The sequence below is a fragment of the Eschrichtius robustus genome, chromosome 10 (assembly GCF_028021215.1).
Source record: "Eschrichtius robustus isolate mEscRob2 chromosome 10, mEscRob2.pri, whole genome shotgun sequence".
NCBI lineage: Eukaryota > Metazoa > Chordata > Mammalia > Artiodactyla > Eschrichtiidae > Eschrichtius > Eschrichtius robustus.
In genome coordinates this window covers 1,332,493-1,354,731 of record NC_090833.1, presented here as the reverse complement: position 1 = coordinate 1,354,731, position 22,239 = coordinate 1,332,493, and the positions used below count along the sequence as shown (strand labels likewise).

Genomic DNA, 22,239 nt, shown 5'->3' with positions numbered 1-22,239 from the left:
AAGAATGCATCTCAGGTGGCGAAGCGTAACAAAATAAGCAGTTTTCACTTTCTACAATAAAAACTTCTGTAAAACTTGGACTTTGTAAGAGGCTCGCTGGCAGCCGCAGTGAGCGGGAACATGGGCCGCTGCAGTGTTGGCAAGACTGAAAACAGAGCCGACCCCAATGTCTATCTCGAGGCGATGAGTCTAAAAACCACGGAACTACAGTAAATCCATATCAGAAGGACCACCCAGCTACTACAAATAGGAAGCAATTCTGTTTCCATTGACTTGATACAAAAAACAAAAACCCAACTGCCAAAATTTTCCAAACTAACATAAAATTACAACATAAGCAAAAAGTACTTAAAAAGTGGCACCACCTTCGTGCTTACTTGCCAAGCGCTGTTCTAGGCCCTGGTACATGTGCACTGACTGGTGCCGTGAGTGCCCCCACGGCACAGACTAGGAAACCGAGGCAGAGAGCCAATTGCAATTGCAAAAATTTTCCAAACTAACATAAAATTACAACATAAGCAAAAAGTAGTTAAAAGCGGCACCACCTTCGTGCTTACTTGCCAAGCGCTGTTCTAAGCCCTGGTACATGTGCACTGACCAGTGCCGTGAGTGCCCCCACGGCACAGACTGGGAAACTGAGGCAGAGAGGTGAGTACGGGGCAGGACCCAGGCAGCCCGCTCAGCCTCCCGCGTGTCATGTCACGTCCCCTGAGGTCAGTGGAGCCAACAGGAGCTCAGAGAAAGCAAGAGGCGTGAACACCAAGCTGCTAAGAGTGGTATATCTAGGGGCAACCTTACTTCTGATGATACTTCAGGGTGTTTCCTCTTCACTAACAAATACGCGTTACTTTAAAAATGCAGAAAAACCAAGGTGAGTTCAAAACAGCCCCCTCCCCGGACCCCCTGGCGGGCGGGGCGCCTGCCTCAGCGGCACAGCCACCTCAGGCCGGAAGTTACCAAGAGCAGTGGACCAGCCGCGTCAGAGTCCCCGTCGGGCAGCGAATCTGCAGGAACGCAAGCACGTGTGTCAGTAACGACGACGGAAACGGTGGCTGGTGATGGGACGTCACAGGCGCCAAGGAGACCGACCGGCCAGTGCGGCACACGGCGCATCTCCCAGGCAGACAAGAGAGGGGCGCAGGCCAGGGAGGTCCGGAGGGTGGGACGCGTGCTGCGTGGACCTCCCCCTCCCCGCCCGTGCCCAGTGGCCGAGCACTGCCCGTCGGCTGTGTGGAGAAGGCACTAAGCCGAGGGCAGGGTCAGCCAGAAAGAGAAGACGCCAGCCCAACACGGAGTGCCCCCGGGCGCGCAGAACGATGACCGCGGGGACAACCAGGGCAGGCTTCACAGGAGACAGCTCTGTCCTGGGGGACGTGAAGCCACTCAGAGGAGGGGACAGGACAGGCACAGAGGCCCCAATGCTAAGTGAGAAAAGGCCCTGGTGCAGTTGGGAACCGTGAGAGGCTCGGTCTCAGAGCTGCACCTGGGCCTGAGCGGGGTGAGCAGGCCAGGGCCCTGGACGGCTCAGCCACTGCAGGCAGGCCTCCAGCCAGAGCTGCGGGGAGGGACACTCAGGGCCCAGGGAAGCACGCGGAGTGGACAGAGCAAGAGCCCTGGCAGCAGGGGCCTCGGACAGAGGGCAGCTGCCTGAGCCCAGGGAAGAGATCCATGGGGTCTCAGCGGCGGTGACTGTTCAAGCACGGGGGCGAGCTCGGCCCTGGAACCTTCCAATTGCTGAGGAGGGCAGCACGGCCCCTCCTCCCAGGACAGCCGGCTGCACCACGGGGCAGGGTGCTCGCACACAGCCAGCGGGGCCGGGGGCTGACGAGGGAGGGGTGGTGACACACCATCCAGCACCACAGCACACTGCGGCTGACCGGAACCCGAGGGCAGACATGGCCGCTCTGACCAAGGACCGCGGACACTGACCTGCGTCGGAATCCGAGTCGAGACTCGACTCCGAGACGTCCACGTTGATACTCGAAGAGCTGGGATCCAGAATCCTTTCCAACTCCCTGATCTCCTTCGATATTCTGACTCTTTCAGCATCTATATCCATGACGTCTGCCCGCCTGCAAAATACGTTATGTTATAAATAAGCCAAGGGGGTGCAGAAATCCCACCGGCCCTCAGACGTGCAGCCCTGCAGGGGATTGACCAAAGCAGGCACCGGGCGAGAGGCCGGGCCCAGGGAGCGCTGGGACTGACCTGACACCCACCTGTGCCCCGTGAACTCCCGCTTTTGCTCTGTCAGCTGCCCTGAGGCTGCGACCAGCACAGGGGGAGAGAGTGATGGACACCAAAACAGTCCAACTGCCACCAAGCCATGAGTGAGCTGGCCACCCAGTGCGTTAAAAGGAAGGCGCAGTGGCAAAGTCACTAGAGGACAAGAATGAGGCCCATGGACCCTAGGTGCAGCTGCTTGCCCGCGGCACAGACCTGGACACACAGGGTATTGGGCAAGCGGGCACTGAAATACACACTGACCAGGTGGCAGGGCTCAAAGCCCTGGGAGGAAGCCCCCTGAAGGCAGGGCCTGCTGCAGCCCCAGCATCTAGCACAGCACCTGGCCTTCGGGGTTGTCTGACACTGAACAAACCCTTGCTAAAGAAACAGGGACCTCTTTTCTTAGGAACGAGAATGTGGAAAGTCTAAAAAGGGGTCGAAGGTGGGAGAATAAGTGGGCGGCAGGGGAAACGCCCGGGGACAGAAGCACAGACGCAGGAGCCCAAACCACGCAGGAGAAGCCTCCTCCCGCCCGTGCAAGGCCTCTCCCCGCTGCAGGCGACGGCGGCCTCCACTGCGACAAACAGGGCCGCCGCCAACCAGAGCATCCCCAGCTCGCGCAGCAGCACAAAGCTGAAATGCGAAGTGTTTATAACCCAACTCGGCTTGAAGCCAGCCGGTCTGCAGAACCGACCGCAGCTCCGGGTGGGCGCGGGGCCACTACCTCCTCGGGCAGCGGGAAGGAGGCCTCCAGGACGGCGAAGTGGTCCCGGCCCAGGGACCCCCGCGCGTCGGGGCGCCCCGCACGCTCTGCCCCCGACGGCGCCCGCGGGGCCCCAGTGATGATAAGCCCCGCGGCGGACCCCGCCGCCCCCCGCCGCTCCTCACCAGCCACCCCCCGGCCCTCCCCCGTCGCTCCTCACCTGCGCGCAGAGCCAGCACCCGACCTCCACACCCCACGCTTCCAGCAGCAGCGCGAAGACTGAGCCGCAGACCGGAAGTCCCGCCTCCAAGGCCTTGGCGGAGGCGCGGGGCACGCCGGGACGGGGCTCTCGGGTGGGCGCGTGCTGCCTCCTCGCGGCCGGCTGCGGGACTCCCCGCGCCCGCCGGGGCCTCGCTGCGGCCCTAAGGGGCCCGGTCACCGGGTCCGGAGCGTCTTCTTCCCCGCGGTGGGACCTCCCGCAGCCGCCGAGCCTGTCTGTGCTGTTTCTCCGTTAGCTGTGTCCAGGGTTTTGGTTGAGGAACCGAGGAGAAAACCTGCCGAGCCCTCGCGACTGTCCCGGCCGGGCCGTGCGGGGCCAGTGCGCCGAGCCCGTCGGAGACGACCGGCGACGCGCCCCCGCGGGGAGGGGCCCTGACCTCCAGAGTGAGGGCGTCTTCCTAGGGGCGGTGGCGGAGTCCTGGAAGGCGAGTTGAGGGTGCCGGGAGAGGTAGGAGCAGGCGCCCCTCCCGTGAGCCAGGTGGGGTGGCGGCGGGGGCGGGGGCGGGGGTGGGGGGGTTGGTGCTCAAAGCGGGACCTGCAGCGAGGGGCGCACAGGGTTGCCGGTCCTTCCCGTGCCCACTCGGCGCCCCCGTAATAGCCCGGGACCCGAGCCCACGGGGTCCAGATGCACAGGCAGAGATGCGTGTTCAACAAAGTCATCGTGAATTGTTCTCTGAAGTTTTTTTTTTTTTTTTTTACTGTGGAACACTTCAAAGGCACAGAGAACAGTGTAACAGAAGCCTGCGTGTCCACCCCCCTCCTTGCTGCACCCAGACCCCCTGTGCCCACCCCAGCCCTCCAGCCCGGTGATCTGGTCCCTGTAAAATAAATGCTGTGCCCTCTACCCAGGGCTGTGGCCCAGGCACCCTCCCTGGCAGCCCCAGCCCTGTTGCGAGCGCACCCAGAAGAGAGGCTCGCTCTAACACTCTCCTACCAGACCACCCTGTCTGAAGTCTGCTCTGAAAACTGATCCCGGAACCCACTTTTCACCAACGGGCAGGAGCACAAGGTAGTGGGTGGGGGTAAGATGAAGGGCGGGGTCAGCGGGGACTCCTGGGAGGCTCTTACCTGTAGCTGAGATCACAGGGCCTAGCAGTTTGAACGTCTTGGAAGTCCAACCACAGACCTCAAATCCTCCCATGCTAGACTCCAATCTGTCCCACCCAAGACACGCAGCTGTGCCACGCTGTCTGCAGCCGAGCCTAGCAGCAGGTGTGGGTCCACCCTAACCCCCTGGGCTTTTTCATTTATCAGCACAAACCACCCATTAGGCCACGGTCAGCAGCGTGATTCTCAAGCATAAAGAACGGGCTGAATTAGGAAAAAAGGGACACTGCATATGAATTTTAGAATTTATTAAATAAGAAAACTGTCAATTTGAACAGGATGCAAAAAGGACGTTTATTTAAAAAAATAACATCCATAGGAAAACAGCCAAAAAGGCATCTAGTGCATGTTACGCCTCCCCTCCAACAGGAAGGGATTGGAAAGGCACCTGGGGAGACGTCGCCCTGACCCGGGAAGGCTCTGCCTAGGCTCCAAGTCCCTGAATCCTACATGTCATCGTACAAGATGCCGCCTGGAAAGCGTAGCAAAACCCTCCAGCCAACACCAGTTTTCCAGTGCACTTAGATGGTGTCCCACCGTGGAATGCCTGTGCTGACCTTGGTCCCTGAGGGAAGACAATGGCAACCACCTCGTGGGGCATCCATGCTCAGGTCACCAAGCACCGGAGCCCCCCGCAAGCTGAAGGAGCGGTCTGTGAGCCAGAGGGGGCGCTGAGCACTGGCAGTAAGGCACAGGCCCCCGTCTGAGGCGCGTGCTTACGTTACGGCTCATTTAGTGTTTTTCTCTACTTATGAAAGCAAAGACGATCAACTGAACTTGTCTTACAGTTCATATTCTAGAATGACAATGGAAAACACTCATCACAGAATTGCTGTTTTCATTTAGTAACTCTAAGAAAAATCACCGGCTTTTAGAGAAATGTCTTCCAGTAGATGATGAGCGTCTATAAACAGCGGGGAGCTCGCCAAGAAGGGCGACACGAAGCACAGGAGCTGCTCTCGCATATGGGAGCTGCTCCTCCCTGCGTGCGGCTAATGATACTGTTCCAGGCCATGAAGTTAGTATCTCGTGATAGATATTTTTACTGTGTGTGAAGACTGCACATTCAGAGACATGGTGGCGTGTTGGAATCCGTCGGGTAATGGTTTCAGGATGTAAACAGAGCTGTGAGCTGGAAGCACCTCCGTGGTTCTCAAGACTCCTCCCCCTGATCTTTAATTTCAGAAATTCTGTCTATAGATTTAAGGATTTCAGCAACAAGATTCAACGTTTCAGCTCCAGAAACCAGCTGCCTGAAATAAAAGCACAGATGTTACAGATGGTTTCTACAACTGCTCCAGGGCAATAACAGAAGCTTTGGGACCTCCCTGGCGGTCCAGTGGTTTGGGCTCCCCGCTTCCATTGCGGGGGGCACAGGTTGGTTCCCTGGTCGGGGAACTAAGGTCCCGCAAGCCACACAACGCAGCCCCCCGCCCCCACCCCCCCCAAAAAAAACCCCGAAGCATTAAAGCAGAGAAGTTCCAGAGTGAAAAGTGAAGAGTTTTTAAATCTTAGATTCTGTCTCAAGAGACTCTTTGTACTGGACTTAAACGAGACGGGCTTCCCTACCCACGGCTGTGTCTGGACACCCGATGGGCTTCCCTACCAGCGGCTGTGACTGGACACCGCTGCCACTGAGCTCAGCCCCGCGGGAGAGAGATCACAGTGACGGCGACCGACCCCTCCCAGGAGCCTCACTGTGCCCTGCATGTCTTGGGCCTTCTTCAAGTTTATGTGTTTTTACAAGAGGGAAAGTATTATTCTTTTTCACTCAAAACCTTGGTGTCTCGTAGGTGATTCAGATCTGGCTGACGTTAACCCTCAAGCCTCCCAGGTGAGAACGGTTATCCCTCCGCGGACCACGGAGGGCCTGCTTGCCAAGGATGTGTCGTATGACCGCGGGGTGAACAGGATCACTGAGCCCCACCCCACAAGGCTGCAGCTTGAAACATCGGCTAAGCACCCCCCTCCAACCCCTGCACTCACTTGATGGAGGCATGCGCGTTGTTCATGACAACACGGAGGTTCTGCAGGGCCACCTCTGCGTTCTGCTTCACCACTGTCAGGCTGGCACCCTGGCCTGACCGCAGGGCTTCGTTCTCGCGCTTGAAGTTAGAGACCTGCGCCTGGGCCCGAGGTGGGGGGGTAGGGGGCGGGCGTGGCAGCGTTAGGACTTTTTCCTGGCTAAACAGGAGAGCAGCTAAAAGGCCATCTGACTGGCACCAGACAAGGCACCCTAGGTAGAGGCGACAAGGGGATGATGCCCTTTCCTAACTGGGGGGTAGCAGGCCTCCTAAAGGACACGGGCCTAATGCCGTCCCCGGTACCTCACCTGTCCTCTGGTGTGCACGTGCCACCCCCCGCTGTATAGTGATGCCCTCGACACTCTTGTTGGGCACAACCAGGAGGCCCGGGAGGAAAGCTCACACTGTCCTGATTTGGGTGCTTCATCTGCTAGGGGGAGCAGGAGGGGGAGGGGAGGAAACCCCAGCAGAGATTCTTTGGTGCCTTTTTTGGAATTCACGAATACGTGAACCATTTAAGACCCTCTCTCTAGTTACCTGGAGCAAGCTGATTTCCTGTTTCAGTTTTAGGACGTGATTTTCTGCCTTTACTGCCCGTTTCTGTTATTCCCCCCACAAAAAAAGAAAAAAAAAAAAGGCATCACTGATGTGGTAACGTGGACACAGGACACATCCCCTCCCTCCCCGTCCCTCTCCCTCACCTGGCGGCCCCGGCCAGGCGGGCCCACCCCGTGGCTGGGCAGCCCATGGTGAGGGACCCCTGCTCACTGCCGGCCTGCCTGGGCCCACCCAGACCCACGTGCCCCCGGGGCAGGACTCGGTGCCCTGTAGGGAGCGACACACCAGACACTTCACAGTGTCCAGCCAGGCCGGCCCCGCCCAGCTCCCCCGCTGCGAACCAGGAGCCCGTCTGCTCACGGTCACGCGCTCCAGATTCCGCTCCACCTGCTGCGCCACCGACTCCAGGTCGTGATAGTCCCTCTCCTCCTTGATCATTTTCGCTTCTAACTTCCGCTCAAGCGTCCTCACCCTTGTGAAGGAAAAAGCCCAGGTTATTAGTAACTCCCTTGACTAATTCTAAGAATGTTAGACTATAAGGAGTTTTAATTGGACTGATCAAATAAAAACCACAAGAGCCCGAGGTTTCAGAATGCACCTTGGGAGGAACAGCTGTGAGGCAACAGCCTCAGAGCTGGATGCGAGTCAGCGCACGGCCAAGGGGCGCCCTGGGGCCGTCTGACAGCTCTGCTGCTCCGTCATCAAGTGGGCTTGATCTTGCTGTTTCAAATACACTTTTACACAGAACATAAGAAACATATCTGATGCTGAGGGTTTAATGCAATAAAACCCACGCTCACACAACTACTGAAGCCCGCGCGCCTAGAGCCCGTGCTCGTCAACAAGAGAAGCCACCGCAATGAGAAGCCCGTGCACCGCAACGAAGAGTAGCCCCCGCTCGCCGCAACTAGAGAAAGCCCGCGCGCAGCAACGAAGACCCAACGCAGCCAAAAATAAATAAATTAAATAAATAATTAAAACAAAACAAACAATAAAAACCCAGGCACACACAGCTGCTGAGCCTGCGTGCTGCAGCTGCTGAGGCCTGCGCCCCTGGAGCCCGTGCTCCTACGGCGGGAGAGGCCATCGCGGTGGGGGGCCCGCGTGCAGCGGCGAAGACCCAACACAGCCCCCCAAAATAATTAATTAATTAAATAAGTAGAGAAATAGAAAAAAAATTAAAAAAAAAAACAAACAAACCCAGGCACAGTCCAACTCCGATACTTCGTTATCGTTTTCGCATTGGTTTCTTTGAGGGTCAGAAGATGATTTGAATGGCAAGCCTAACTCAAAACTTACGTACATTTCTGTTTGAGTTTCAGAGAAGCTCTGAACCTCAGTCAGCTTCCTTCTTAGCTTAGAATTTTCATCTTTCAGCTGTAGAAAAAGAAAATCCTTATTAGAAACTCAGTGTCTCACTACAAAGGGATGTGTGCTTCTGCTCTTTGGCTCTGGAACTTCTTGATAAACAAAAATATTGCAAGAGTCACCCTACAGTCCACGTACAGGGAAAAACCAAGAACAAAGTTGCCTGCTTTTTAAAGGCCTACTACAGTCACAGACTCCAGTCTTACTCAGATCTTGTAACTCTTTCTTAGGTGACTATAATTTTTCAAATGCCCTCAGGACACCGGGCAAGCTGTCCCCGAGCCACCAGCTGGGGTGGACCCTTTTCTGAGGGGCAGCGCGTTGAGGGTCTCCCTCTGCTCCAGTTCACACCCCCTCACAGCCCTCCGCGTGGCTTTTTGGCGGTTACGCTCACGCCGGCCAGACAGACCACAGGCTGTCTTGTCCTTGGAGCCCACCCCCCAGGCCATCAGGGACACTGGGGGCTCCAGGCTTCCTCCAAGAATGCTGCTTAGACACGAGCCGTGACCAGGGTGCCGACGCACAGCCCCCCTCACTTACTGCTTCGTAACTTATCTGCAGCGTCCGAAGGTGCCTGTCCCCCAGAGACTCTCCGGGGACTGTGAAGTCGGTGCTGGGGCTCCCGGCTGGGGAGACGCGGGAGTCGGAGTCGCTCAGCGTGCACGGAGGCAGAGACTCGGGCCCCACCAGCTCCGACGGGTTGGAGAAAAAGGAGACATAGGTGCTGCAGGGCGACGTGCTGGCGGTGACCCTGGAGGAGTGGGTCTGCTCCACGGCAGACGGCAGGTAGGCCCCGTCCCACCCTTCGTCCTCGTCCTCGTCCTCGTCCAGGACGTCGCCAGCCCCCGTCGGGTCTTCGAAAAACGGCTGCTGATACTCCAGGCCATACCCCACGGTCTGGGAGGTGGGGGAGTTGCGGTCGAGTCCCAGCGAGTGCCTCGTGGCTTCCTGAAGAAAACAGGGAGGCGATGCTGACTCAGGAGCCGTCGCAGGCCCTTCTTCCTAGACGTCTGACGTTGGAACAAGAAGAAAGGCCCATCTCGGCTACCGGGAAGGTGAGGGGCAGGAGGGACCCAAACGGCTCTGAGCGCCACCCGGCTTCTCCGCCAGGAGCAGCGGCTGCCCCGCTTTGCCCCACAGCCCTCGGCCAGCCTCCTGGGAGGGAACGCTGCACGTCAGAAGAGAGACGGCCTCCGGAAGGGTTTTCTGTCTAAGGTCACTGCAAACAACGCCTTAGCTTTACCTTTGAATAAATTCTGCTGTCGGTATTCTCTTTCGACAGGCCAAGGTTCTTGCTTTTCAGAAACTCTTTAAAGGAGAATGGATTTGCCTCTTCAAGATCTCCAAGTTTCTCACCTGAAATGATAACAGATGTCACAAACGTGAAAAGTCTCCTGAAGGTCCTTAAAGGGAACTTCCCTGTTCGTTGCTTTTTCCTGAACATGACCCCAGCTAAGATGGGGAACACTGCCTTCGTCCTTCCACCAGACCTCAGCGACACTGGGAAATGAGAAAGCTGGCTGATAAAACAGACCAACTCGGGCATTCTAAATTCTCCTTCTCGTCCCAGCCCCTCGGTCCCCACACCTTGCTGCCCACGGGGTCCACCTGGGGACATGTAAGGCTGCCACGCACCTCCACTCCCATGCGAAGGGCTTGGGCCGCAGCCTACGCCGGAGGCTGGCAGAGTGCACGTGCAGCCATGTGAGGAACCACTGCTCCGCCTCCAGCCTTTTCCCCACTCATTCTCCAGCTTTCCCTTCTCTTTCCCACTCTCCCGGTACCCAACCAGCCACCCTGCGGCCCTTTTGGCCCACCAGTGATCCAAGCCCAGGTGCCAACCCTGTATGAAGTTGGCTCCTGTAACCCTGGCCCCACTGTCTCCTCAGACCCCTCAGGTGTGACTTCCCACCCCCTGCCATCCCTCATGCCCAGGTTCTCCTGCCCCTGTGCCCACCTACCCTCCACCCGCGGGTCAGGATCAACTGTGGGGCTCCACCCCCACCTGCTCTTTCGGGCTCCAGGTGTACTAGTTATATGCTGTCAAACTGACAGCCCTGCTGCTGGGCACGTGCCTGGCACGTGGAGACATGGACGGAGAGAAAAAGAAAGGATTACTGAACTACTGTACCTCCAAAGTGCGTGTTCTGGGCTCCTGATGGACCTTGCTTAGTGCCTTTCCCCTTTCCATAGGCAAAATCTGCAAAGAGACATCATCACCCCACCGTGATCATGGGAAGCCTTTATGACCACAACTTTTTTGGACATGCGGTCTCTATTGCAGTGGTTCTTACGGCCTGGGCAACTTTCAGAGCACAAGCCCCCGGGCTCCTGCCCCTGGAGATGGTCTGACGTCCATGGGCCCTGGCATCTGTGATTCTGAAAAAGCTCCCGATAGGTTTGATGCCCCGTGGGACAGGCGCACGTCCTCCGTCTTATGGTGCCTCCTGAATGCCCTCGTGGGTTGTCATTGGCTCTCAGACCCTGACAGAATCACCTAAACGCTCCCTGAACACCCTGGACCCCAGGCGGTGTAGCCGCTTGGGGAGAATTAGGATGAACTAAAGATGGCCTCTGCCCAGCTGCAGCGACCAGAGGATGGCTACACCTGGTTTCCCACCCTGGCCTACTGGATGAAGATTCCCTCATCCTCCCACCTGAAAGAGCCAGGTGGTTTCCTGTGTTGCCACTGGGCCTACCTCTATGCCGGCATTTGCCATGGTGTACTGGAACTGTCTGGCTGGGGGGGGCAGGGAGTTCTCCAAGAGGAGACTGTGAGCTCCAGGGAGCGGGACTCCCATCCACTTGCGTTTCCTACTCCCAGCGCCCGGCGCACGGTGGGGCTAGTGGTCACCGTTGGGCCGGGGGTGAGTTGCGCTATCGCGCGGGACCTACAGGTAGTGCCGGCACCGGGAGTCCCTGAGGCTCGTCTCTCACCTGTGTCTCCCACGGAAGCTAGCACCGGACTGGGCACATAGCACATAAACGTCGGCCGAATGCCGAAGAACTGGGACTCCAGGTCCCTGGCTTGGGGGCGCTCACAGTCTAGCTGGGGGAGACAAGACCGGCGCTCATAGAACGCGGGAGCTGTAATAACAACAAGAGCGACTTCACCGCGCGCCCGCCTCACCTGGACCTCAGCGCGGACGCCCGCCCGCCCCCCGCCCGCTCACCGTCCGGAATGACGAGGCTCCGGGGCCGGGACAACGGGGTGACGCCGGGGCGGCGCGCGTAGCCCGCCATCGCTGCGGGCCCCGCGGCGCCAGCCCTCCCTAGCCCGGCAGCTGCGGCTCCATGGCTCCGACTTCGTCCCGACCGCGGACCAAGTCGGCCACCCCCGTCGCCCGCCGCTCGGCCGCTGCTCCGAACCTCTGGCCGCTGCTTCTGCTCCGCGCACCGGAAGCGCAAGCCTGAACGCCTCGGGCCGGCGCCGGGGGGGCGGGGGGCGCCGGAGGCGGAACAGGAAGTGACGACAGAGTCGGTGGGCGGTGACTCAAAATGGCGGCTATGGTGCTGGCGGCGACGCGGCTGCTGCGAGGCTCGGGCTCCTGGGGCCGCTCGCGGCTGAGGTGAGCCGAGGGCCGGCCGGGGATCGGCCGGGGGCTGGGGCGGCCCCCCCCTTCTGGACGCTCCGCCTTTGGCTCCCCCACGCCGAGGGGCGGCGCCCGGCAAGCGGGCTGGGAGTGCGGGACCCCCGCCCGGTCCCCGAGGCGACGGGAGCACTTCCCCCCTTGGCGCCCCGGGCTCCGACCCCGAGCCCCATCCGCCTCTCTCTCGTCCTCTCCTCCCGGGCGGTCGTGGGTGCTCCTCCGAGGTCACGTGTCATCTCGGCCCCGGCCCCTTCCGGCCGCGTGCCCCCTTGTGAGGCCGAGCCGGCAAGCCTGGGTTCTGTGGTCGCCAGAGTCATGTCCTTGACTGCTGTGCTCTGTCCCCTCTCCTCTGGATGTCTGGCCTTTTCCCGCACTGGCGCTTTCATTCAGGCGACAGACGGGTGTTGATCCCTCGCTGTGAGGTCCTGGGTGCGATGGGGACAGAGACCAGGCAGTGGGTCCAGGCAGTCTCGTGCCCAGAGTGTCAGCTTTGAAGGGAGTAAGCCGCCTTCGGCGGTAAGAAACAGGAGAGACTAACTTCAGGTGGGATGAGGAGGTGACGTCTAAGCCAAGGGATGGAGAATGAGAGAAGGGTCAGCCCTGTGAACGGTGCAGGGGAAGGCAGGTCAGACCAGGAACCGTGAGCACAGCAGCGTGGGGATGATGAGCCCAGTGTGTCCAGGGAACGGACCAGCCGGCCAGTGGGACCCGGACCTGGGGCGGCGGGCGGCTAGCAGATGGGTTTGGAGGGGGAGCTGGAGGCCTTCGGGACCAGGTGAAGAGATGTGGTTTCCGCTTAGGCTCCAGGGGGCTGTTGAAGGGCAGGGCTTGGCCAGTTGCTTGGTGTGTAGAAACAGACTTAACCCACTTAACCCTCCTTTCATGGAGGTGGCATTTGAGGCCTAAGGACCTGAACCAACTTGCCGCATGTCGCTGGGAACACCTCAGTGGTGTTCTTGGTCACTCTTCTGTGTTGTCTCTGGGGACGTGTAGAAATCAGTTCTCTAGATAAGGAGATGCTGATTTTTTAAATGCACACGGAACACAAATAACTGCACCTAGGTGGTCACCACGGGTCCCATCATCTCAGTTGTATTGTACCTGGGCCGACTTCTGTGTTTCAGGTTTGGAGCCCCTGCATACAGGCAGTTCAGTAGTGGCGGTGCCTATCCCAGCGTCCCCCTCTCTTCCCCCTTGCCCGGAGTACCCAAGCCTGTTTTTGCTACAGTTGATGGACAAGAAAAGTTTGAAACCAAAGTTACCACACTGGAGAATGGGCTTCGTGTGGCGTCCCAAAATAAGTTTGGACAGTTTTGTACAGTAGGAAGTAAGTACTGTCGGTAGCATTGCGGGTGGCCCCGTCTGTTGTAACGTGCACACGCTTCAGTTCACTGTTAGTTGTACTTAGGGCATCGTTCGTGAATTATATCCTGAGTGAAAAGCATGGCGTAGAATCTGAAAATTTAGTAATCAGAGTATGAACAGTGGCTCTCCTGGTGGTGGGTTTTCTTTTCCTTCTTTCTACCTTTCTGTTATCCTAAAAGATTTCTACCAGAGGTATAAAGTACGTAATATTATAAATACTGACGTACGTATATAGCTGTGAAAACCTTCGGAGTCAAGGTGATGTACGTATTTGTCATTCTCATATGTTTAAATCTGGCTGTTTGGTCATATTCACAATTTTAAAAGGTTTGTCTTGATTAGATCTTCCCTTTTGAATGTCTGACTTAACCTGTCAATTTTCTTTTTATTGCCAGTTCTTATTAACTCTGGATCAAGATATGAAGCAAAATATCTCAGTGGAATTGCTCACTTTTTGGAAAAATTGGCATTTTCGGTCAGTGTCCAACTTGTGATTTTTGATACTATACTTGGGAAGAATCTGTTAAGGTTTGCTTTTCTAAAATGGGTATTTTAATAAATGCTTAAGTTGCCAAGTTGATACGAATTAAAGTTTCTAAGTTAAAAGATGATTTGATTTAATGTGTTCTGAAAGCAAAAGTAAGTTTTTTTCTTAAAAACTGTATCTTGGAGGCTGTTCTGCGTGGCTCATGTAGGTTCTCTTGTTCATTTTTCTAGTCTACGGATCGATTTGGCAGCAAAGATGAAATTCTGCTTACCTTGGAGAAGCACGGGGGTATTTGTGACTGCCAGACATCCAGGTACGCCAGCTTTCATGTACAGACTCGTCTTTTATCACGTGGACTGTCCTCATCCTTGGTCAGAGTCCCCCTGAGCCCCTCCCATCGGCGAGGCCGTGGAGGTGAATGGTGAGAAGTGAGCCCTGGTCCAGGCAGAGATTCGGGTGGAGGGTTGGGGTGTGTGGCAACACTTACACAGAGGCATGCACTCCGAGGGCCAAGCCTCCCCTGTCATTCGAGCCAGGCTGCTGGCTGGGCGCTGGGGACGCAGAGCAGGCCTGTCCCCAGGATGCTCACGGATCGAGCAGAGGGCTGCACCACAGCTGGTGGACGCAGGAGCCAGGGGCCGAGGGTGGTGGGAGCGTGGAGGGGGGGGTCAGGAAGGGAACGGTAGGTAACTCAACGTCGGGGCTGCTGCTTGAAGGCGCCTGCCAGGTGGAATAACGGGCGGCCGTGGCTCAGACGCAGGGGACAGCAGGTGCAGAGGCTCAGCCTGGAAGAGGCAGTGGTCGGTTTGGGGTGGGGAAGGTTCAGTAGGTAGCTGGGGCACAGATGGGGTAGGGGTGCTGTGGACAAAGGCAGGTGGTGTTTGTCTGCCCAGTGTGGGGCGTGTTTGGAAAGCTGTGTTCAGGGCAATGTGAGATAAGCAGACAGAGATCACACCTTTTTTTTTTTTTTTTTGGTCCACGCCGGGTGCCATGTGGGATCTTAGTTCCCCGACCAGGGATCGAACCCGGGCCCCTGCATTGGAAGCGCAGAGTCCTAACCACTGGACCCCCAGGGAAGTCCCAGATCACACTTTTTTTAAGCGGTTGGTTATTTCAATCTGAATGTTAAAAAAATTAGAGAGAAAATATAGGGTAAATGCCAAGAATTAGATTTGGCACGGAGGCAGTATGTTCACATGTTCAAAAAAAGGTCTGTTCAGAAACTTGTGGCTCCCGGCTGCCCGTGAATGAAAGCCAGACTGGTTGGCTGTGTTCTTGCGAAAAATCGCATCCTCCGTCTCCCCAGGGAGCCCCTTCCTCTGGTCAGGCAGGCCTGTGTTCTGCCCCAACGCAGCCAGCTAATTCTCAGCTCAGACTTTCGTTCCTGCTGCTCTCCCCCGTGGTCCTACAGCACTTCCCCGCTGAGAATGGCCCCTTCCCTGCAGAGGCCCTGGTGGCCACGTCTCCCCTCCAGGGCTCGCTCCTCTCCACGTGGCAGCCGGGCCTGCCCTGCGTGGTCTCCGGCCTGACCGTGCCCCCCTCGTGGCTCTGTGGTTGTCACGTTTGCGTCTCCCCTGCCTCAGTGCGCCTGTCTGATCACGGCGCCTCGTGCTGCGAGCTACTGTGACAGTCAGTCTCTGTCCCCCAGCCGTCTAAGGCCAGGCATGCGCCCGTGTGGACGGTTCACCTAGCGGACACTCAGTGCAGGATGACACGAGTAGCCTCAAAGGGGGCTTGTGCTGGTGAAAACCGCTCAGGGCTGCCTCTCCAGTTCGGCTGGACAGTGTCTTCCGCTCCAGCGATTAGCCCGTGCACAGCTGTGGTTCTGCCTGCTAAGAGTTTACACTGTAAGATGGCAAAAGGGGAAAAGCCCCAGGTGTATGCTGACCCTCGACGCAGAAAGATGTAACCACCTTCCCTGCCACCCCAGCATACACCTGTCGTGACCTTATTTCCCCCAACGTTGGTTTTGTTGGTTTTTCCAGAGACACCACCATGTATGCTGTGTCTGCTGATTCTAAAGGCCTGGACACGGTGGTTGGCTTGCTGGCAGACGTGGTCCTGCACCCCAGGCTAACAGGTGCGCGTTTGGGCTGCTTGAGGGGTCCTGGGGTGGGGGGCAATGCTGGGAGGTGTGTTGACGCACTGCCCCGGGGAGGGGCGCTGTGTTATGGAGCCTTGGGCCCACCCACCAGTGACAGTCAGCAGGGGGGTCACTGGAGACAACGCTCACGATTAGAAACGTCCTTGATACTGAATACTTCAACTCTCGTCTCTGTGCCCTTTGACGTTTGTAGCGAAACGGTTCTTTCATTTCAGAAAAGCATCTCAGACGGTGTTTAAACACCCTGACTGATGTGCTACCAGAAGTTTCTGTGTCTCTGTGCCCATTCCCTTCCTCAGCCTTGCAAATGGCAGGACTTCAAGCTCCCTGCTAGGAGTGGACACAGGCCAGTCTAGCTGCGCTGTGTTTCACAGCAGCCTGGCCTTGGGGTTCCCAGGCTGCGGTTCCGCATTACGATCTTTCTGGCACTGGTTCCAGTTACCCGATGAAACACACCCCCGCCATTGGTCTGTGCCTCTGTGTCTGGACCTGAGCGCCTCGTACGGGGAGGAAGCCGCGGCTCGGAGCGGGGCCAGGTGGCTGCTTCCGGGCAGAGGGGAGGAGGCCCTGATCGTCCAGGTCCCGGCCTGCAGGGCACTCTCCCCGTCGCTCGTACAAGCACCCCCCAGGTCTGCCCCAGAGGAAGGCAGAGGAGGCTCTGCCCGTGCCTGCCGATGAACGACACTGGGCCCAGCTCGGCGACCCAGGCTCAGGGCGGCCTCCGTCTGAGCCTCGTCTCTGATTCTCTGCAGATGAAGAAATCGAGCTGGCGCGTATGGCTGTCCGGTTTGAGCTGGAGGACCTCAGCATGCGGCCCGACCCGGAGCCCCTTCTCACCGAGATGATTCACGAGGTGCGATGGACATGCGGGCCACCTCCACGGCCTCGCCCCCGACCCCGGGCTCTGGGGGGGTCATTCACCTGCCCGATGCCACCTTGCAGGACATTTTTAATTTCTGAATTTGTTAGCTATGCAAGTTTTAAACTTCTTAATCCTTACGGTAACGAGGTCTGTAGAGTGAGCCTTCTATGTTACATTTCTTACGAATTTTCATTCTGGAGAGGCAGATTTTACCATTTTTGTAAACACACAAAGCTGCTCCTGCCAAACGGTAGCTGAAACGAGCAGCTGGTGGGCTTTTCCCATCTGGCCGGGGATCGCTGCAGTCCCGGCTTGCCTGGGAGGCCTGGCTGCGTTCCCTCTGTCACTTGTGTTTCTCTTGCTTCTTTCATCAAGGCCGCTTACAGGGAAAACACAGTCGGCCTGCACCGTTTCTGCCCCACGGAGAACATAGCAAAGATTGACCGGTCGGTGCTTCACTCCTACCTGCGAAGCTACTACACCCCCGACCGCATGGTGCTGGCCGGGGTGGGGGTAGAGCACGAGCGCCTGGTGGAATGCGCCAGGAAGTACCTCCTGGGCACCCGGCCTGCCTGGGGCAGTGGGGCGGCCGTGCACGTGGACGGGTCGGTGGCACAGTACACTGGGGGCATCGTCAAGGTAAAGCCATGATCTCGGGTTGCGTACGCTTTCTTTGATTTCTTTTTTCAGTGTGATCGATCTTGCGTTTATCCTGAAGGTGTTAGGTTCACCTTAACCGGGCTTCACCTTAACCCGCGTTCCTGTTAGAGCTGAGCTCCACCTGGGCTCGAGGCTCGGCTGGCTCGCGCCTCTCGAGGGGGTTTCCTGACATTGGTGTACGGTTTCTGTAGACCCGTTTATATACCACCTGACCTGAGAAGCGTGCGAGGCCTGGTGGTCTTTCACTGAGTGTACGCATCCATTCTTCTTGGTTCCAGCTGGAAAGGGACATGTCCAGTGTCAGCCTGGGCCCCACCCCGTTCCCCGAGCTCACGCACATCATGATTGGCCTGGAGAGCTGTTCCTTCTTGGTGAGCCCTGGGCGGCTCGGGCGGGGCGTCCTGGAGCGGGTCACACCTGCGCGGGCTCCGCCCAGGCTGAGCTCTGCTGTCCGTCTGCCGCAGGAGGGGGACTTCCTCCCTTTCGCGGTGCTGAACATGATGATGGGCGGCGGCGGCTCCTTCTCGGCCGGCGGGCCTGGCAAGGGCATGTTCACCAGGCTCTACCTCAATGTGCTCAACAGGTGGGTTGGGTGCCCTCACCCGCTCTGTCGGGGCCGCTGGCCCAGCCGAGCATGCTCTGGGGCCGTGACACCTTCCTGGTGTCCCTCTCTTCACGTCCCTCACAGGCACCACTGGATGTACAACGCGACCTCCTACCACCACAGCTACGAGGACACGGGCCTCCTGTGCATTCACGCCAGCGCCGACCCCAGACAGGTGAGGGCCGGGCCTCCTTCACTGCGGGAACGGGGGGACGAAAGCTGCCGGGCTGAGATCACTCTCTCGCGCTCCACGCTCTCTTACAGGTTCGAGAAATGGTGGAAATCATCACGAGAGAGTTTGTTTTAATGGCTGGAACTGTGGATGTGGTAAGTAGGGCTCCTAGCCATTTCCAACATCCTCGCGGTGTTGGATGGGTAGAGAACATGGTGTAGGGGTGGCCGGCAGAGGGCCCGTGCTCTGTGCCCACACCACCAGCGTCCCAGCCAGGACAGCACAGCCCCGGGGTGACCCAGACCTGCCCCCGTGGGAGCCCGTCCTCCCTGGTCTTGATGCTGAGAACCCCCCCCGTGCCGGGTCTGCTTGCTCTGACCGAGCCCATGCCTCCTGTGCCTGCCCTGTGTCCTTCTGTAAGAGGGTAAATTGGAGCAGCGTTGAACAGAACGAGCGGGCCACGCGGGGCATTTCTCTCGCTCTTTTTTGACTCTGGTTTATGTTTTGACCTGAGATTTTGCTCCCTCGTTTTTTTCATTTACTTCTTATCATACCGTACGTGTTCAGAAGTCTTGTTTTTTTTCCTGGGTCAGAACTGGCACCAGTAAGCAGGTTCTCTGTACGCGCTACACGTGGACGCGCGCTCAGACACCTGTGTGCACACGCATGCACACGCGCTACACGTGGACGCGCGCTCAGACAGCTGTGTGCACACGCACGCACACAGGCACACACACGTGCACGCCGCAGCAGAGAGGCCCAGCGTGTGAGCCTGCTGGGGATCAGTGCGTGTGCTTCACCCTCAGAGCTTCTCTTCTGCACATTCCGTGTTTTCTCCAGTAACCACATACTCCCTTTTTAATCAGGAAAAGAAGCATTATTTTAAAAATAAAAACGTGTTTAAAAATTTACACTTGGTGGTTCCGTTAGCGTCCCGCTAGAAAAAGTGTTTTTCTCTAACGTGAAGGCACCTTGAGATAAAAATTATTTGCCTGAACTTGCAAAAGCGATAAAGACCTGTGTTAAATCAGGAGTTATTTCACTTAAAAGACACAGACTCTCGACAGCTGAGGTGTTTTCTAGCACCTGTCCTCCAGGCCTGTGAGCTCCCCGGTGGGCGGCCTGCACCTCTCACCAGCCCCCCTGTCTCTGCCCTTGCGCTCCAGGCTGGGCTTCAGGAACGGAACTCACTGGAGCTGCAGTCTTAAGCTTGGCCCCAGATACAGAGCTGGCAGCTTGAGCTGGCTCCCGCGGATTTCCCAGGGAGCGCGGTAAACATAGCTGACAGGACCCTGCTCTGGGATCTGGGGGGAGCCCCAGAGCCTGCGTTGAGTTTGTTTTCCTTGTGATTTCAACGTGTGGCCAGCTTTGGGGTCCTGGAGTTTGGGTGTTCGGTGTTCTTCCCTGCTCATGCTGCATGGCAAAGTTTAAACCCTCTTAAGAACTCCAGGGAAGCATATACTTCTCCCTTATTTCGACTGTGGTAAAGGCCCTATTACTGCAGTTCCAGCCCTGACCCAGAAAGCACAGAGGCGGAAACATGGCGGGATCTGCTGGTGACTTGGGCCGCGAGCCCAGGCACGGGGGGCCATCTTGCCCTATTCAGCCCTGGGTAAGCGGAAGACCCTTCGCCAGGACACGTCCGTCAGCCCCTCTGCTGGCCAGGCCGTTTGCGATTGGCTGGGAGACGGGCGTGAGCCCAGGGACTGAGCCGCGTGACCCCGCAGGTGGAGCTGGAACGGGCCAAGACGCAGCTCACGTCCATGCTCATGATGAACCTGGAGGCCAGGCCCGTCATCTTCGAGGACGTGGGGAGGCAGGTGCTGGCCACCCGCTCCAGGAAGCTGCCCCACGAGCTGTGCGCCCTCATCCGTGAGTCCCGGGCCCGGGGTGGGGGCGGCCCCGCAGGCCCGCACCCCAAGCCTTGTCCTCTCCCAGGCCTGCTTCCCGGCCCTGCCCGCGCCGGCTGAGCGCCGTACCTGTGTGACTCCAGATTTTTGCCCCCTTATAAAAGGGCCTCTCAACGACCCCCCCAGGTTTCAACGCGGATTCAGTGGGAAAGTGGGTGGAAAGTGAGTGGCCCGGTGCCGTGCTGTGCGTGGAGAGACACCAGCTCTAGCAGCGCTGCCCCGGGGGCTCGTGGCAGGTGCCCGTGGCCTCCTGTGAGAGGCCTTCAGGAGGCCCTGAGCTTCCATTTCAGGATGCCAAGCTGTACTTGCTTGTGACTCTTCGGGGGACAGGTTGATCTTAGCTTCGTCAGATTCCCAAGGGGTCCGCAAGCCCAGAAGGGCTCTGCTTACTGCTCTGCGGGGCCGAGTCGCCCAGGGCGAAGCTGACCTGGTCCCCGGGCGTCTGCTGGGTTTGGGTTTGGAGGCCTGCTGAGGACAGCGCTTGCCCCGCCCACGCGCGGACCCTTGTCCTCCCTGGGAGAAGCCCCTCAGACCCTCGAGTACGACAGTACCCGATCTCCCTGAGGCCTCGTCTTCTGTAGAAAATAAGTTCCCGGGGGTGTGGTTCCCTCCTCCAAGGCTGGGCCACGTACGTGTGCAGGCCCTCGGCCCCCCTCGTTCTGACCTCACCCTTCGTTCATGCGGTGCTGAGGCTTTGGTTTTCCCCTCCCTGCCGACTCGCCATGTAGGTAACTCACAGCCGAGGGGTATTTTTTCCTTTTTTTAATTACATTAACTCCTGTTGGGATGGGCATGTCCTAATGCAGTTGAAGTTAACACTCGCCCATTTACTAAGCAACTCACCGTGCAGTCCACACATGGCTGCGCCCGGACCTTCCGGGGTCCTCAGCATCCCTCCTCCGCAGGTGGGGAGGTGGCGGCAGGTTGGGGACCCCTCTGTCTGTTCAGGACTGCAGCCACGGCGGGGAGAGGAGTGGGACCCATGCGGGGTCGGGTGCTCCCCTGACGCCTCTCTTCCCCGTGCCAGGTGACGTGAAGCCAGAGGACGTCAAGAGAGTTGCTTCTGCGATGCTCCGCAGGAAGCCCGCCGTGGCCGCCCTGGGGGACCTGAGCGATCTGCCCGCGTACGAGCACGTCCAGGCGGCCCTGGCGAATAAGGACGGGCGCCTGCCCAGGACGTACCGGCTCTTCCGGTAGAGGCGCCGCGGCAGCACCATCCACGTCCGTTTCTCTGGGGTGACTTCAGCGCAGACGTTCATAGACGGTGCAGACTGGGGGACTTTTCCTAAACGTGAATTCCTTCAGAACTGGACGTGCCAATCAGTGGAATAAAGATTGCTCTCCACCACTGCGGCTGGAAACTAGGGGAAGCGCGGGGAGGTTGGAGCAGCCGGCTGGGGTCAAGCCGGGCTAGTCTTCCCGCTCCCCCAGGAGTTTCGGCAGGTGGGGGAACCGCGCAGTTCCCCGAGGCCGGCGGTCGTTGAGCGGGCGAGGCCTGACCTCCCCTCGGAGGCCCCCGGGCCCGTCAGCCCGCCTGCACCCGGGAGGCCAGGGCCACCCACACCAGCACCTCGAGGGTCCCGGGGCGAGGCACCATCCAGCCTGACCGGTGAGGGGTCGTCTCTTGCCCGCGATAGTAAGGCCCTGACTTCAGAGGTGGGGAGCTTGGGGCGGGGGAGGCGGGCTTGAAAGGCGGAAGGACAGAGGCCGCGTGCGGGGCCCTGCAGGGTCAGGGGGCTTTGGTGACGGCCCTGCGGGGCCTGGGCACCTGCACTGGCTGCCCTGGGTCCTTCTGATGCTGCCGTGGTTCAGAGGGCGGCTTCCTGGACGCCAGCGGGTTGCACAGAACCGGGCCACAAAGCTTTGTGGAGAAGAGTCGTCTCCAGGCCGTAGTTTTTGAAACGCTAAGTGCAGCCCCTGCTGTCCAGCTGGGAGAGGGAGGGGTGATCTGAGGCCGTCAAATAAACGTTGCAGCGTCACCTCTGTCACGTCCGTCCATCTTGCCGGGGCCTGTCGTCCCTTTATTTCCATCCCTTTACTGCGCACCTACCCTGGCCCAGGTGGGAGGTGTCTGGGCCCCTGCTGTCCTTCGCCTGCTCCGCTCCAGTCCACTGGGCGGGAGCCCCAGGCTCATGGCCAGCGGGCCAACAGCGTGGATTCCAGTTGTTAGGAATGCCCTGTGGTTACTGGGCTGGCTGGGAGGGAGCGCGGGAGCGCGAG

General features: G+C 58.5%; 3 protein-coding genes across 9 annotated transcripts in view; 1 reads left to right on the top strand and 2 right to left on the bottom strand.

The window, feature by feature from the left end:
- The window catches only part of LOC137770849 (caspase recruitment domain-containing protein 9-like), a 37,342-nt gene extending 34,143 nt beyond the window's left edge, over positions 1-3,199 (bottom strand). For 3 of the 4 annotated variants that reach the window (XM_068553861.1, XM_068553864.1, XM_068553862.1), the window contains exons 1-3: positions 3,150-3,193; positions 1,930-2,072; positions 958-1,004 (exon numbers count right to left, since the gene is read on the bottom strand). In XM_068553861.1, the coding sequence (XP_068409962.1) occupies positions 958-1,004; positions 1,930-2,059 (177 nt within the window). In that variant the 5' untranslated portion in view covers positions 2,060-2,072; positions 3,150-3,193. Of the gene's footprint in view, positions 1-957; positions 1,005-1,929; positions 2,073-3,149 lie in introns of all 4 variants that reach the window. The other variant, XM_068553863.1, reaches the window with a different exon arrangement.
- Positions 3,200-4,584: 1,385 nt separating this feature from the next.
- Positions 4,585-11,739, bottom strand: ENTR1 (endosome associated trafficking regulator 1). Of its 4 annotated transcripts, none has more exons than XM_068553232.1 (10): positions 11,439-11,732; positions 11,203-11,352; positions 10,397-10,465; positions 9,509-9,621; positions 8,806-9,213; positions 8,201-8,274; positions 7,258-7,369; positions 6,877-6,939; positions 6,302-6,495; positions 4,585-5,568 (listed from the first exon to the last, which is right to left on the bottom strand). In XM_068553232.1, the coding sequence occupies exons 1-10, from the start codon at positions 11,506-11,508 to the stop codon at positions 5,469-5,471; spliced, it is 1,353 nt and encodes a 450-aa protein (XP_068409333.1). In that variant the 5' UTR covers positions 11,509-11,732; the 3' UTR covers positions 4,585-5,468. The 4 variants fall into 4 exon arrangements, with proteins under 4 accessions (XP_068409333.1, XP_068409334.1, XP_068409335.1 ...); XM_068553233.1 differs by having other exon boundaries at positions 6,302-6,441; positions 11,439-11,723; XM_068553234.1 differs by lacking the exon at positions 11,203-11,352 and having other exon boundaries at positions 11,439-11,717.
- Positions 11,728-21,998, top strand: PMPCA (peptidase, mitochondrial processing subunit alpha). Its single transcript, XM_068553231.1, has 13 exons — positions 11,728-11,834; positions 12,980-13,182; positions 13,616-13,695; positions 13,938-14,020; positions 15,693-15,787; positions 16,564-16,664; positions 17,049-17,312; positions 17,612-17,704; positions 17,798-17,916; positions 18,022-18,112; positions 18,202-18,264; positions 19,837-19,981; positions 21,047-21,998. The coding sequence occupies exons 1-13, from the start codon at positions 11,764-11,766 to the stop codon at positions 21,214-21,216; spliced, it is 1,578 nt and encodes a 525-aa protein (XP_068409332.1). The 5' UTR covers positions 11,728-11,763; the 3' UTR covers positions 21,217-21,998.
- The last annotated feature ends 241 nt before the right edge of the window (positions 21,999-22,239 follow it).